The sequence below is a fragment of the Gymnoscopelus microlampas genome (assembly GCF_963454915.1).
Source record: "Gymnoscopelus microlampas genome assembly, chromosome: 15".
In the NCBI taxonomy this organism is placed as follows: Eukaryota; Metazoa; Chordata; class Actinopteri; order Myctophiformes; family Myctophidae; genus Gymnoscopelus; species Gymnoscopelus microlampas.
In genome coordinates this window covers 37,656,702-37,673,261 of record NC_139952.1, presented here as the reverse complement: position 1 = coordinate 37,673,261, position 16,560 = coordinate 37,656,702, and the positions used below count along the sequence as shown (strand labels likewise).

Below are 16,560 nucleotides of genomic sequence, written 5' to 3'. Positions count from 1 at the left end.
GCTGGGAGATGAACTGTCTGGCCTCAATGTGTGAAAGTGGAGGCAGGATCTAAGACTGGCATTGTGCTTTATCCACGTGTGTGTGTGGGTGTGCGTGTGCGAGTGTGTGGTTAACTGATATCCATGCTCGCACATACTGTAGGATTTGTATGCATGTGCATGACGTGTACGTACACATGCACTCGCACGCACATCGGATGAAAATGTGAAATGCTTTTGTGTTTACAGACTGACATTCATTTATCTGAGTCAGCAGTATCACAGCAATGACAGCCGGTTGTTCTATTTGCTCTATTTGAATGCTGCTCTCATTTAAACTGAGGTCCACTGTTCTCTCTGTTGGTGTAGAAGTGGTCTGGAAGAGGGCCCGTTTTCTCGGACACAGTGCATCTTCTTACATATCACACATACAGTAAAACCTAAAGAAAGCCCCATCACAGAACACCTTCCCTGCAGTGATATAATATACATGCATTAGTAGGGCCGAATCTTCCAAATAATTCCTGTTCTGATCCAATAATTCCTTTTTGAATCAGAACAGCATGAGCATTAGTACAGAAAAGCTACATCTCTGTCTGTCTGTATCCTCCCTCTGACTCTATTCTATCACTCTTCCTTTCCTTTGCTCTTTCACTCTACTTCTGTTTCATTCCCTCAATTAAAATTGAATCCATGGCGTTTATTAATGGTTGAATAAAATGTTCCCTCCTCACCCTTAACCTGTCAGATCCAGTGGATGTGGAGCAACATTAGAGCCAGACCAATATATATCGGTTTGGCCGATACATCTGCCAGTATTCGACTTTTATTGACGACATCAGTATCTGCAATTATACAACCGATATATGTGATATATGTTTGTTTTTAAATACTTTTTGGGGGCTTTTTGCGTTTATTGATAGTTTACAGTAGGCTGATAGGAAATGGGGGGAGAGATAGGGGGGTGACACGCAGTAAAGGTCGTCGGGACCGGGAGTCGAACCCGCGATTTACCAGCCTAGGTGGTAAATCGGTTACGCCAATCGTCCGGGCCATGTGTCCCGAATTTTAACCACTCTTAACCTGGCATCCCTATTTTGGTTCATGTCATTATAGGCTAAGATTTTCAAACATTTTCATACTTTTCACACTTTTTTGTTTTACTAATTGATTAGATGTTGTACTTTTTGACACAATATCAGTCAAAATATTGGTAATCGGTGGTCTAGGACTCCAAAATCTGGCATCAGTCGAGCTCTAGTCAATGTCTGTGTGTCTCCCTCTTTATCTGCTGTAAGTTAAAGTCTCTCTCTCTCTTTCTCCCTGTCAGACCCAGTGGATGTCTTGAAGGCACTGCAGGTGCCCTCGCTTCCCGAAGGTGTCAGGAAAGTCCCTGGCTTTTGCACCTCCCGTCGCCATGGAACCGCCGACCACGCCTACCGCATCACCAAGAAGGCCCAGATCTCCGCCCCCACCAAGCAACTCTTCTCAGGTACAGTGAGGAGGTCAACCGTCAATAGGGCTGCAACAGTTAATCCAATTAATTAATTTAATCAATTCATAATCCATCCCTATTTTGGGTATGTCATGCAGAAATCGTTAAAAAAGAGCAGATCTACAATCTCATTACGTGTCACTTTGTGATGCATTGGGAGTTTGTAGATCAGCTATTTTCACAATAAATTTGCATGACACCGTTGTGCGACAAAGTAGAAAATAGGGTTTAAATGGTTAATCGATTCAGTGGGAAAAAAGGAAAGAAAAACGCTTCTCGATTATTCGACTAATTGAAAAAGTGATCAGTGAAATAATTGATAGTTGCAGCCTTGATGTAAACTGAACCATAACGGCCACTCAGTGGCTGTAAGGAAAAGATGATTCACTCTGGAATTGCCTGCATTTGGAATTTATTTTCTATTTCATTCAGACTGATTAAGTTAGGGTTATGGTTAGTTTTTGAGCACTTTGACAGACATTATGTAGAAAAATCTGACACATCCAATTAAAAATCAATTCAAAGAATAAAAGCATCATGAATTTAGTTTTTTTTAATCAAAAGTGTGCCCTCCATAGACACACAATTCTGACCACACTACTATTTTGTTTTGGGAAAGAAAGTTGAAGACTTTTTCATTCTAAGTGAGAATTCTGGTTGTGCACAAGGGCATTAAACTAAACTAAAGGCTTAACAAGCATCAACATAAAGATGGCATACAGAATATAGGAAACAAAATGATTAAAAATGATTAAAGTGTGAATGATTACTATGTACTTGTGTTGATGGTTTCAATGCAGGCTCCAAATGTAAGTTAAGCGATGAATTCCTATGGACATGAAAAGCGTTCATTATCATTACAACCATGACTGGTTGCTATTTACGTTAGCGTTAATTCTCATCTGGGAACTCAACTTTCACAAGAGTTAAGTGGGCGAGGTAGTTATGCACTCATGTGTAGAAGTATAATTATGTGTTGTGAAAGCGAGAGAGCTCAGCTACGCAAATGAGTTGGAAAGAGCCAAAACAAATTAAGTTGAAACCACTGTCTGACACCCCGGAGCATGGGGCGAGAAGAGAAGGTAACATTTATGTGGGCTGTGAAGAAATCCTAAAACGTCAAAGCTCATTTCAGCTCTCATTTTGTGGAATTTGAATTTCCTTCTGAAAAGGCACACACCTGTTATTACAGTGTATCTGCAGTACAGCATTTATCATCTCTGCATCCAGGCATCATTTAGGCCTGCATTCTTTCTTGCCACAACCCATGTGTCAGACTAAATTAAATCTATAGCTGTAATGGTGTTAAGAGCATAACTCATCTATGTATGTATGTATGTATGTATGTATGTATGTATGTATGTATGTATGTATGTATGTATGTATGTATGTATGTATGTATGTATGTATCCATGACATGTATCTCTGTCTGTCTGTCTGTCTGTCTGTCTGTCTGTCTGTCTGTCTGTCTGTCTGTCTGTGTATCTCTTTATCGCTCTAATTCTCTCTCTCTCCCTCAATGGAGAGAGAGAGAGAGGAACGAAGCAGTCCAACGGAAACGAAGCAGTGAATAAACATCAACATTCTCAAAACAAACAAACAGTATTCTGTATTGTGCAAACAAACGATAGACGCTGAAATTGTACAAATGAATTGTGCCCTCCCATCGTCTCCACTCTCTTCCTGTCTCCATGTTGTTTTGTTTTCCAGGGAACTCTTCCATCAAGGCCTTGATGAAGGCCCAGACATGTCTCCAGGTCCTCTTCTTAGTTAGAGCCCAACCCATGTATCGGTCTTGGCCTTTTTTGAGAAACATCGGTATCGGCAATTATGCACCCGACGTGTCCCTATCATTATATGTGAACATTTTCCAAAGATACTAGATCTACAAGCTTGCAGCGCATCATCACGCGACCCCGTTGTGAGCGTAGATGAGCTATTGTTTGGAAAGATTTGAATATGGCTAAGTGGTTATTTGTGTTTACTTTCTTATTTCTTTGGTTTGCTTATAAGTTGATTCTTCTCAAATAGAAACTTTAATCAATCAAAGGTTTTCAGATTGATTATACATGTTTTGGAAATATCGGTCAAAAGAACGGTAACATGTGGTCTAGGACTCTCCAAAATCGGCATTGGACCCAGAAATATGGCATTGGTTGCGGCTCTACTTTTTGTCCTGCGATCTAACATCATATGTCTTCTCTCTGTCCCTGTCTCTTTGTCTCTTTGTCTCTGTCTCTGTCTCTGTCTGTCTTCTCCCTCTCCCTCTCCCTCTGTCTCTGTCTCTGTCTCTCTTCCTCCTCACCAGGTCGTTTCCCAGAGAACTTCTCTATCATGGCTCTGGTCAAAGCCCAGTCGGGCCTGCAGGCCTTCCTGCTATCCATCTACAGCGAGCAGGGCATCCAGCAGCTGGGCATTGAGATGGGACGCTCCCCCGTCTTCCTGTACGAGGACCAGAATGGAAAGCCGGCCCCCGAGGACTACCCACTGTTCAGAGGCATCAACCTGGCTGACGGCAAGTCAGTAAACCAGCGAGCCAGGGAAACAGTCAGCAAGCAGTCTGAGCTGAAAAAGATATCGGGGGGTTGAGGGGGATATCTGTGGTGTGTGTGTGTGTGTGTGTGTGTGTGTGTGTGTGTGTGTGTGTGTGTGTGTGTGTGTGTGTGTGTGTGTGTGTGTGTGTGTGTGTGTGTGTGTGTGTGTGTGTGTGTGTGTGTGTGTGTGTGTGTGTGTGTGCGCGCATATGCATGTGTGTGCATTGAGTTTAGTCTTAGACCAGACCCCATGACTTCTGCCACGTCACGCATTTATTGGCCTTGCTGTCGCTCTCCTCTCCCGCATCTGCAGGTGGCACCGCATCGCCATCTCCGTGTCCAAGAAGAACGTGACCCTGCTGCTGGACTGTAAGAAGAAGATGACCAAGGCCCTCCCCCGCGGAAACAACGCTGAGGTCGACACCAACGGAATCACCGTGTTCGGAGCCCGTCTGCTGGACGAGGAGGTCTTCCAGGTATGGGGTTTAGAGTAGAATAGAATATAACAGAATAGAATATAACAGAATAGAACGGAATAGGTAAAGTCCCTGTCCACTGCTGTGGAGACAGGGGTTCGATTGGCCAGAAACTCCAATGAACACAATGGGCCGCAATTGCCACAAAAAGCTGGCAGGGGAGAGTGATCTCAATGTGTGCACTAGCAACACCTACAGGTTGGTCAGGGTACTATGTTCAGCAGGGAGCAGTGGAACTGCGTGTTCCTTCGCATGCGTTATATCCCCCCCACCTGAAACTCTACACCAGTGGTTCTTAACCTGTTGGTAGGGATCCTCAGGGGGGTCCCTACATGATTTTGGGGGGGGTCCCTAGATGACAGTGAAGTCATCAATTCAAGGACTTTTAAGACCTTTTTAATACCTCAATTTCTTTAAATACAAAAGACCATTACTGCATCAAAAGTAATAAACAAACTATACTATAAAAATGGTCAAACATTGGCCAAATTGTCAAATGATATAAGAAAGAGGCTACATTTGTGAATGGTCCTAACGCATACGAAGGAACACGCATTTCCACTGCTCCCTGATGAGACGTTGTGAGCATGTAGATCGGCTATTTACACACACACACACACACACACACACACACACACACACACACACACACACACACACACACACACACACACACACACACACACACACACACACACACACACACACACACACACAAAATATTTATCTGTGGAACTGAGTCAAACTAAATTGAATGCCCTAATTCCTACATTCCAAGTGCTTGTCAGGATGGTGGGGTCCCTAGTTAAAATATGATTATTTTGGGGGGTCACAGCATGAAAAGGTTTATTTTAGCGGGTCACAGCATGTAAAGGTTGAGAACCACTGCTCTACACTGTCAACTGATCAACACAATGACAAAAAGAAAATGCCTGAAAAGAAATGGTGCAGTTACTTTGATGCTCTGTCTTTTTGACAGCAGTCATCATCAGTGATGTGTTTGTGCTTGTCGTCAATCTACAGGGAGACATCCAGCAGCTGTTGATTGCATCCAACCCCCAGGCTGCCTATGACTACTGTGAACACTACAGCCCAGACTGTGACTCCCCTCTGCCCAAGATACAGGCTCAGGACCCCAACATATACGTGAGTAACACACCACCATGACATACATAGGCTACACATACACAATCGCATACATCTGACACATACATCATCACACTTGCAATGCCCCTCCACGGCACACGCAGTACATACATGTATACCTGCACATATGCGTTCGCTGAAGGTACGCACATGGATGTACTGTATATACATTATGCACACACTCAGTATTATGTTGTCACACTAGCACGCAGGATTTATGTACATGCACACACGCTGAATTAAGTCATTCATTTGAGAATACATTTCTGGAGCTCATAATAAAGTTAAATTGCGTACAATTGACACAGTCTTTCATCAATGATTACGGGTTCTCAAAGGTTTTATTTTGATGTAAGCGGTCCAACTCTGTCATAAAATCACACCACCCAACCATTAGCTAAACAGAGAAGAGGCAGGACCACACACACACGCACATGCCCACGTATGCGCACACACGCGCGCATGCACACACAATACTGTCACAAGACAAGTTCAGTGTTAATTTCAGAAGGGACGGCCATAATCCCACCTTAATCACATTAACACACAGCTCATATCAGCCTCCCAAACAGAACCTGCAGACTTTCTTTTTTCATTTTCTTGGCAGCTTCTGGCTAGTTCAAGGCATACTATAATATATGGAAATATTAAACACACATAAAGAAAAAAAGACAGCTTAATATATGTGTGTGGGTGGGATTATTAATGGAGAAGGAAATCCATCATGATGTGAATCATTAAACTCATAAATGTAGAAAGTTCTCTCACCTACAGAGGTACATGTGTAAAGTCATCTGTAGTAGTAAAGCAACATACAAGTTGCTGATGGACGTTTTTAAATATCGATTTGATTAAGGGCCAGCCAAAATAACCACTTGAACCCCAGCATCCATATTCTGGGTAGACCATTCGCCAAACATAGCAGACCTACAAGCTCACAATGCGTCGCAATGCGATGCACATTGTCAGCTTGTAGATCGTCTATTTTGACAGAGGGATTTGATGTAGACAGAAGAAATCTGTCAAAGTACAGTTGTAACTCAAGTCCGATTCTCTAAGACAAGAGGGCTTAAGTGGTTAAACAGAATGGACAGTCTGCAAGGTTCTGCAATCAAAGTTATCAAAGTACTTTCTCTCTATCTTTCCATCATCTTCATCATCATCATCAACAACAATAACTGGTTTGTATCAATCCAGTTTCCTCTCTACCTTATCTGTCTCTGCCTCTCTCTGTCCTCAAGGGATCTAGAGACGATCAGGGACTTATGTTCTTTCTGCTACGTACATATATATTATATACCGTCTAAATAGAATTTGATCATACCTTTTAAACTGGAAAATGATCATATTTTGATCATTGATGAAAAGACACGTTGCATTGGTGACACACAAGCTGTGAGTTACAGTTCCTACTGTAGCACAATGGAACACAGGAAGACTGTAGGGGGAAAGGATGATACAAACCAACTGTTATTCTATTTATTCATTCATTTATTTATTTTGATCATTTCTATATTTTTCTTTCTCCCCGTGGGTTGAAGCAGAGGGAATGTGTCAGGTTCATAGACACTTTGGGATAAAAAAAAATCATGATTGTAATTGGTTCTCTAGGGCCGTACCAAAAACAAAGATTAAACATAAAGATGGTTTAAGATGGAGCCGCTATATTCACTGAGACTGGTTGTATACTGTACGTTAATTAATTGTACAATTGTTTACACCAAACAAAAGAAACATATAATCTGTTAATCTAATAACAAGTACAGTTGTTTTTTTGAAGGGGTATTGCACCCACAATGCATCAGATTTTTGTTCTAGCCTACAGTGTAGTTCACTTTTCAAGAGAAATTGTCTGTACAGCCTGTTCAGTAGTTCATAAGATAATTTGTATGAAACGCCTTGAAACACCTTGATTCCTCATTCCATCACTGGGAGGGGGAAAAAAAATCTAACTATTAACTCACTAGGTATTGGGGATAGGTGTGATATTAAGTGAGACAGGCAAACCATTATATTTTAGGTGAAAAGCCCAATTAATTCAAAAATGTCACTAGCTCAGTCCCCAAGCCCTGCCACGTTGATGCTGTTGAGATGACATTGCTTTGTGAATGAATATAAATCGGTGTGGTTTTATTCATTGCCTTTTGTGCTTGGTTTTCTCATTCATCGATCGTGGTCACTCTGTTCCCTGTCATTCAACTCTGGTAGTGTAGAAATGGACCAGTCTTATCTTTACACTCCCAGAGTTAAATGAATGTTCCAGGTTTACTGTGTGGCCACCTGATGAATAGAAAAGAAGTTACCATCTGCTATGCTCTCTCCCTCTCTCTCTCTCTCTCTCTCTCTCTCTCTCTCTCTCTCTCTCTCTCTCTCTCTCTCTCTCTCTCTCTCTCTCTCTCTCTCTCTCTCTCTCTCTCTCTTTCTCTCTCCCCTCTCTCTCATGCCCCCATCCATATCCCCTTCTTGTCCCCTTGCTCACTTTCATCTATCCTTTCATGGCTCCTCCAACCTCTCCCTCCCTCATTTCTTCTCCTATACCCTTTGAAAACTCACTCTTCACCCTCCACTGTCACACACATTCCTCTCCCTCCATTCCTCTGCCATCATGTGAGCCCCTCTCCCCCCCACCCCTCCCTCCCTCCCCCTTCTATCCATTTCATTGTCTTCGTCAATCCATCCATTCCTCCCTCCATTCCTCACCCCAACCCATCCCTCCTTCCCTTTCTCTCCATCTCCCTCACTACTCCTCCTCGCTGGCTTTCTTTTTACTGTCCCAACTCTACCTCTTTCCTTTCTTTGCGTTCATCCCTCCATCCATCCATCTCTCTCAGTACTTTGATGAGGAGCAAGATAACCATGAATACCCCTATTATTACGAGGAGAGCACAGACCACCTCCCCACTACCTCCTCTCAGACCCCTTCCTCCTCCCCACAACCACGGACCCCCAGTCACCAGGTAAAGGATGGAGAAGGAGAGAGAGGGGGGGATGAGAAGAAAAGAGAGGGAGTGGGTGTGGAGGGAGAGATGGAGAGTGACAGAGAGAGAGACAGAGATAAAGTATGCAGTGAAATCCATGTTAATGTATTCCTTTTTTAAGACAGTGGTTCCATTACATTCAATTTGTAAAATTAACGCCCATGATTTTACCGTGTGTCCACAACAAGAATGATAATTATAAAGTATAATGATAAATTATAAATATAATGATAATGACGTGATCGTCCACACTGATGAACGATAAAGTTCAGTTGTTGAACGTGATTTGATTGGCTTTCTATCGTTCATCAAATTTCTCTGAGAGTGTTCCCAACTATGTCGTTTGCCAGTGTCTGACGTTATAGTTGTGGTATGGACTCTGCCATCCACGTCAGTTAGAAAAAAAAGATACATTTATCGTTATTGTTAAAATTATTGTTCTTTGTATGGATAGCACTTAAGAATGACACGGAACATGTTGGTTAAAGTCATGATTTGATTAATAGCGGCTTCACGTGGAGTATGCTTTGACCTCAGACAGTTTTGATTGCTTACAATTCTTTATGTTGTCATTGCCTTGATTTAGTCAGTAGGGTTTCTCTCTCTCGTCTCCCATCAGTCTCTCTCACCCAGTCTCCCTCTTTTAAAATCAAAACATACCTTTTTTTGATTGACACCGTACACTCACACACCACGTGCACCTCGTCTTCATCAATAATAATTAACACTACACTGTACAATAACATGTGTTTGTGTTGTGTCCTCGTCCAATTCAATGTGTTTTCATTTTGTGTGTGTTCAGTGTGTGGCTATGTGTACACATGGCCGGGGCACTGGGGAGGGGTTAGAGGGATTAGCTGTGTTGTAACACACACACACACACACACACACACACACACACACACACACACACACACACACACACACACACACACACACACACACACACATACACATACACATACACATATACACACACACAATACACAGTCAATTCTGGGGTGTATAATTTAATGCTGAGAGAGTAAAAAAGTACATTTTTACACTGACTTAATTAACACCCTAGATTTGACAGTGTAGCGTGTAAACACCATTGCACACCATCAGTCCTGGGTCATGCCAACTGCCACGCACGACAAGAGGGACAGAATAAGAAGCTTGTACCATATGATACTCCTAATTCCATTCCTTTGGTTCTAACATCTGCACGGAAGGCCGTCAATCTGACTGATGCGGTTGATGTTAATGGCGCCTGGGTGTTTGTCCATCCTGACAGGATGATGATAATATGGAATGCCGGGTTAACATAACATAGGAAAACATTGTGTCAGACGCACGTTCAATAGTATTTACGAAGAACTGGCTTTCGTTTGTTTCAAGCTCCTCTGCTCGCGTGATGGATGGCGTTTTACCACAGTCAGGAGAATTCACGTTGCTGCGATTGTCCAGACATTCTGCAGCTCGTCTTATTGTCCTCCTGTGTATAAGCCCTGCCCATTTCGCTGCAAAGTAGATTGAAACAAACTATATAAGTATTTGCAAATACTATTTGACTCAAGTCTTGATTCTATTGTCGCTTGTTACTGTATATTGCATGATTTCTTGACGTTTGTTGTGGGATGTCATCGCATGCGTTTTCCCTCTGTGTCACCCTGTGTCATTGTCATTGTCTTTGTCTTTGTCAACATGGGAATTGTCAATGCACGTGCGTTTCTCTCGGTTTATGCATTCGTGGTCGTTCGTACGTTTGACCTTGGTATGACATAGAAACACAAGTAGGTATGCCACAGTCTTTCTGTTCTGTGTATCATTTTTATTTATGCTATATCACTTAATTGGTATTAATATCCAGTCTGGGCAATTTTGTGTTATCTGGTAGTTCAGCATGTGTCCTTGCATGTGTCTGTGTAGCAGTAAGTGGAACTGCGTATGTTTGAATGAATGAATGCACGTCGAGGTTTACCTGAGTCAAACTAACATGCATCTGCTTGCCTGACCTCATAGCTTTTTACTGGCTTTTTAAGCAGCATCTCCCTCTCACTCACCCGCAGTTGGACAGCTTGGTGCATTAGCAAAGTGTGTGTGTGAGTGTCTGTCTGGGATATGCACAGCTGATACCAGAGTTTCAGTGAAGTGTGTGTGTGTGTATGCGTGCGTGCGTGCTCGTGTGTGTGTGTGTGTGTGTGTGTGTTCAGCACTAGCTTTACCTGACATAGCCCCCCAGTGCCTCTGCCGAGAGAGCACCAGGCTCCACACCTCATTAGCAAGAAGATGCTGCTTTGTCATTTAATTCATTTAATAATGGAGAATGGCATTATTGGAGAGACCAGCTACATATTCAGAATCAGCTAAATCTTTTTGATTCAATTACCATCAAAGACGTTTTCTCAATGACCTAGGACATGTCTTCTCTAATTTCAAGTGTTTTGATTACCTATTACTAGTTTTTGTTCAACAAAATAATTATACCTTATGACATGTCCTTTTTTAATTGATACTTTTCAGTGGTCATTTTGTTCTAATTTCCAGCTGTATCCAGTAATGCCTGAACAGTCTCAGTAAATCATCCAAGCCTTAGCCATCTTTATGTCACCGTGTCTCAAAACATCCACCCTTTTGTCTTTCTCTCCTTCTGTCCATCCCTTGTTCGTGTTTTTCATCCCCTCCCAACCCCTCCACATACCGTATCTCTCCATCTCTCACTCTGCTCTCTCACTGTGTCTCTGTCCACATGCACCTTCACTTTACACACGCCACTTCTCAATCAATTTGTATATGCGCAATAATAGAAGAAGCCAGCCAATGCGAAGCCAGCCCCCTCTAAAGCTGCTGCTCTCAAAGTCAAACCCACTCCGCCAGCCAAGCCAGCCAAGCCAGCCAAGGCACCATCCAAACTCGTAGTCAAGCCGCCCATGCCCACCAAAGCGCCTAAATCTGCCCCCGCCAAGCCTTCCAAAGCTAAGCCAACTGCTGTAGACATCCTCCTCTCAAAGATCAAACCCACCGTGGCCGCTAAGCCCAAGCCAGATGCCGCCCCTGCAAAGAACGGAAACGGCAAAGCTGCCACTGAGAAGAAAGTCAATGGTGCAGCTAAAGTTAATGGAAATGGAAAAGCAGCCGAGGCTAAAGTTAATGGTAACGGTAAACCTGCAGCTGAGGCCAAGCCTGCAGCTGCGGCTGAGGCCAAGCCTGTGGTTGAGGCCAAGCCTGTGGTTGAGGCCAAGCCTGTGGCTGAGGCCAAGGTCGCTGTGAATGGCAATGGCAAGGCTGAGGCAAAGCCTGTGGCTGAGGCCAAGCCTGCTGTTGAGGCCAAGCCTGCAGCTGCGGCTGAGGCCAAGCCTGCAGCTGCAGCGGAGGCCAAGCCTGTGGCTGAGGCCAAGGTTGCTGTGAATGGAAATGGCAAGGCTGCGGCTGAGGCAAAGCCTGCTGCTGAGGCAAAGCCTGTGGCTGAGGCCAAGCCCAAGCCTGCACCTGAGGCCAAGCCTGCAGCTGAGCCCAAGGTTGCTGTGAATGGAAATGGCAAGGCTGCGGCTGAGGCAAAGCCTGCTGCTGAGGCCAAGCCTGCCGTTGAGGCCAAGCCTGCCGCTGAGGCCAAGGTTTCTGTGAATGGCAAGGCTGTGGCAGAGAAGAAAGTTAATGGTAATGGGAAAGCAACCGTTCAAGCTAAAGCTAACGGCAACGGAAATGGCAAAGCCACAGAGAAGAAAGTCAATGGAGAGGCCAAAGCTAACGGCAAAGCCTCCGTTGAAGTGAAAGTGAAGGTCAATGGTAAAGCGGAGAACAAAGTCAGTGGCGAGGCAAAGGAGAATGGCAATGGTAAAGCTGCAGTAGAGAAGAAAGTAGCCAAAGTTGTAAAAACTGAAACCACTACTAAAGCCAAGGCTGAGAAAGTTGTTAAAGTAGAAAAAGTAGTCAAGACTGTCATCAGTGCAGCAAAATCTGCTGAGAAAGTTGTAGCTCCCAAGGCTCCTAAACCTGCACCCACAAAAGTGACAAAAGCCGAACCCACAAAAGCGCCAAAATTGGAACCCACAAAGGCACCAAAACCCGCAAAGGCACCAAAACCCGAACCCACAAAGGCGGCAAAACCCGAACCCACAAAGGCTCCGAAACCCGAACCTGCAAAGGTACCGAAACCTGCAGCCACCAAAGCTCCGGTGGCAAAAACCGAGATCAGGGCAGAGGTCAAAGAGGTCATTAAAGTTAAAACTGTGGTCACTAAAGTCCCCCTGGTCAAAACATCTGTTAGCAAGGTAGAAAAAGTGAAGACTGTGGTCCAAAAGCCTGTCATCGCAAAGAAAGATCCGCCTACTTCCGTTCCTGTCCTGCCGACTCCCCCCAAACCGACGAAGTCCAAGGTGACAGTGGTGGATCTCAATAACGTCAAATCCCAGCACAAACAATTCCCACCCTTCGAGAAGACTGCACTGAGCGGCACCACGGTACCGGAGAAGAAAAACGGCAACGGTTATCAACAGGTACAACAGGAAGGCCTGTGATTTGGGGCCCCAAGATATCCAGAGGTGTATGTTCCAACATGTCCTTTTTGGCTATTGGAGGGTCCTTCGACATGCAAGGTTTTACCACAAAGTTTTGCACCCAAAGAAAACTAAATAGAATGATGACTAAGCTAAATATACCTTGAAGTGAAATTATGGACAGGCTAAACGGCATTGCTGAGAATCAAATGAGATAGTTGTATATTAAATATCTGTGCAAAGTTTGTGGTAACTCCTCTATGTTGGACTTCCTGGTCTCCAGAAAGGAAGTTGGCTCATTCCAATCTGGACCCCTCTCATCCTCTGCGTATATATCATATGATCATTCATGATCAGCACGATCTCTATATAAATATGATATGATACAGCGGATTATGAGACTGTCACATTGAAGCATGGCTAATTGTGCAGTCTCCTTCCTCCTCACTTCCACCCGAAAATGGATCTCTGGAGTCCACGTTGACACCAACCCTACCATGTCTATCTAGTGGTGACATTGATATTTAAAAGTACACATTCGTCACACTAAAGAGCACAGACTGCAATGACGTAGAAACTGAAGTTGAGAAAACCTACATCCACACATTCAAAATTACAGTACTATACATACAATGCAACACAAATGTTCCCAAACTTCTCCGTTACTCTCTCTTTCATTTTCTCTCTCTCAAGTATCTGTGTTTTCTATCTTCCTGTCTTTGGTCATATTTTGTGTCAGATATGAATAAAGCAGCCTCACAGGAAAGTATCTAAGCAAGCTGTCTGTTTCCAGCATGCTTAGATCAGGAGTTCAGTGGCATTTGGAGCACATGGTTGGCCACTTGTGTTTACAATACACAAGGGCCATTGATGTCAGTCAAGCTGATCATCTTTATGTGCTCTGGATGATTACATTTTTTTGTAAAAGTACATCTGTGATGGATTAATAAATGGACAGATTAATTGAACTCATCTCTGTGAGGCTGCTGATTGGGTTGGTGCTATACTTCTGGGCCCTTCAGTGACACCAAATATCCCAAAGTGATGATATTTTGATCCTATACACTAAAATCCTCAGTGTTAATTTATCTCTGAGGATGTGCAAATGTAACCAAAATGGACCCGTAAGGGTACAGTATATTTTCATCACTTGGTGATGGTGAAACTAGAGGCCCTTGGTGGTTCTTCGGACACCAGTAAGAGCATACCAGACCCTCTCATGAATCTACCATGGCATTGTGGGCTTTTTAAAACCATTTACAAAAGAAAGAAATTTCAGCAAAGATGACAAAGTCTTGATGACTCCCTAAATCTTGCAGCTGGCAAGATTTATAGTCATCGATGTTCAAAAACACACTGAAATTTCTTTTCAAACATGAGATCTCATATCTTTGAAAATGCGAGTTGCCATTGTCGAATTTTCCTCGTGTCTGGCAACCACCATTTTATGATGTGTTCCAATCCTCTTCTCTTAACTCACCTTATGCCACCGGACTTCGAACTAACCGCCCTCTTCGAATTAAATCTGCTTACTTCCTTCCCGCTCCCCACTACTTCCTGTCAACTTGACCAATCAGGACGTAGATACTGACAACTCTGAGGCTGGCCACACCCCTACAGAGACGGAATATTATTATGAGGAGGAGGTGCCACAGCCAGAGGGTGAGATCATTGGACAAGAAGAGGCAACTGGCCAGGTAATGGAAAGCATTCATACTGATCAGAGACACAGATACAGAAGATATTGATAAAGCACAGTAAACCTCAGCAGGTACAGTATGGCCACTCATTGCAATCTGTTAAAAGATTGTAACATCCCCTTTAACTTAGCTCAGTTTTAGGGCAGCTACTATCGATTATTTTCTTAGAGATTATTCCATCGATGGCCTTTTTGATTAATCAAATAATCTATTCGATCGATTTGTCTCATTAACCACTTAAAGCCTATTTTATACTTCGTCGTACAACCTACGTACAATAGTGAAAATAGCCGATCTACAAGCTTGCGTGTCGCATCATCATGACACATTTTGAGCTTACAGATCAGCTATTTAAAAGAATAGAAAAATTGAAAGTGGCTAGCTGTTCTCCACTTAACCCAGTTAAGTTTAGTTTAGTATCCTGTAGGTACTGTACAGCAACCTTCTAGTAGTGTTACTGGCACTGGAAACCTGCAAATTTATGAGGGAAAACTTCCGAGGGGTTATTTATAAAGACCTCTTATCAAAAGATGCAAACAAGAAGAGAAGAATGACTGCAACATAAATGTGGTGGTGAGCCCAGCCCATGTAGTGGAACCAAAGTAGTTACTAGTCATTATAACATGTTACATTTCTTCAACTACTAAGAGACGAGACGTATAACTGATCTAAAGAAGAATGCATCATATGCATCATTATTGTATCATCAAACATTCTCATGTGACTCTCATTTGCCCTAACCACAGGATGCACGTTTTGTTCTCATATCAAGAAATAACGTTGTGTTGTTAGTGGTCTTGAGATAAGAACAAAACGATCTTGAGTAAATCGGGACGCACATAGGGATATTTGATATGCATTTTTAACCAGAACAACAAAAAAGGTGATGAATTCGAATGCATTCTTGTTTGATCACAAATCTAACTGCATTTTGTGAGAACGTACTGTATCGTAGTTGTAGTAGTTGTGGCTGCCTTCACAGCCCAAATAACTCAACAATAACTTTGTGACTGAGTTGTGTTTTGGTGATCATGCTAATTGTCCATCATTAGCATCGTTAGCCTACTCTATTTGTTGACGTTTTCCACTGTTCATTTATGAGGAGAACTACTGTAATAGCCCGTTTTGATGCTATGAAAATCTTTGACTGTTTTTGAAAGTAATGTATTGCCACAGTATAAGAGTTTTATCTCAAGCAAATAACTGTTAATGGTATAGATTTGTTTTGATAGAAGACATTCCATTGTGCCGTTGTTATTGAGAAATGTTTTGTACGTTCTTTTTCCATCATGCCCCTTTTCCATGGGAAGACATTTAAGATAATTCCATTGGACTCATATATAGATATTTTTAATCACACATGGTAAGTTAACTAGAGACATAACATAGCACTAATAGCTTTGCTCCACGGCAGCAGTAGCTTTATGTTTTAACAAAGCAAGGTGCTTCATCGGTCTTGTGTGTTAATGGTCTTCAAGGAGATACGACATGTGGAATTTAAGTCGGTTGTTTTTGTTCACCACCATTTCACTGAAGAGAGCCAATTAAGTTACAATGTTGGGTAAAGGACAAAGTGCTAAAAACTTCTTCAATATGACAAGCGTTTGATGAATAAATTACGCCAACAACATACAAATGATTTAAAATACTATTTGTTTTGTGTCGGATTTTAAACATATTTGTGTGTTTTGCTTGAGACAAAACATTTTTTCCCCCATTTCTTTTTAAAACAACATAGGCCCCATATACAGTACAGTATACAGTATACTATTGG

General features: G+C 42.7%; 2 protein-coding genes across 10 annotated transcripts in view; one reads left to right on the top strand and one right to left on the bottom strand.

The window, feature by feature from the left end:
• LOC311062080 (zinc fingers and homeoboxes protein 2-like) overlaps positions 1-16,560 on the bottom strand; it is a 518,056-nt gene that overhangs the window by 91,036 nt on the left and 410,460 nt on the right. The window lies entirely within an intron of this gene.
• Positions 1-16,560, top strand: part of col11a2 (collagen, type XI, alpha 2) — a 78,860-nt gene that overhangs the window by 16,855 nt on the left and 45,445 nt on the right. For 2 of the 9 annotated variants that reach the window (XM_084080846.1, XM_084080845.1), the window contains exons 2-6: positions 1,310-1,471; positions 3,783-3,993; positions 4,322-4,484; positions 5,508-5,630; positions 11,398-13,086. In XM_084080846.1, coding sequence (XP_083936972.1) covers positions 1,310-1,471; positions 3,783-3,993; positions 4,322-4,484; positions 5,508-5,630; positions 11,398-13,086 — 2,348 coding nt within the window. Of the gene's footprint in view, positions 1-1,309; positions 1,472-3,782; positions 3,994-4,321; positions 4,485-5,507; positions 5,631-8,461; positions 8,588-11,397; positions 13,087-14,663; positions 14,784-16,560 lie in introns of all 9 variants that reach the window. The other 7 variants (XM_084080850.1, XM_084080849.1, XM_084080844.1 and 4 more) reach the window with 6 other exon arrangements.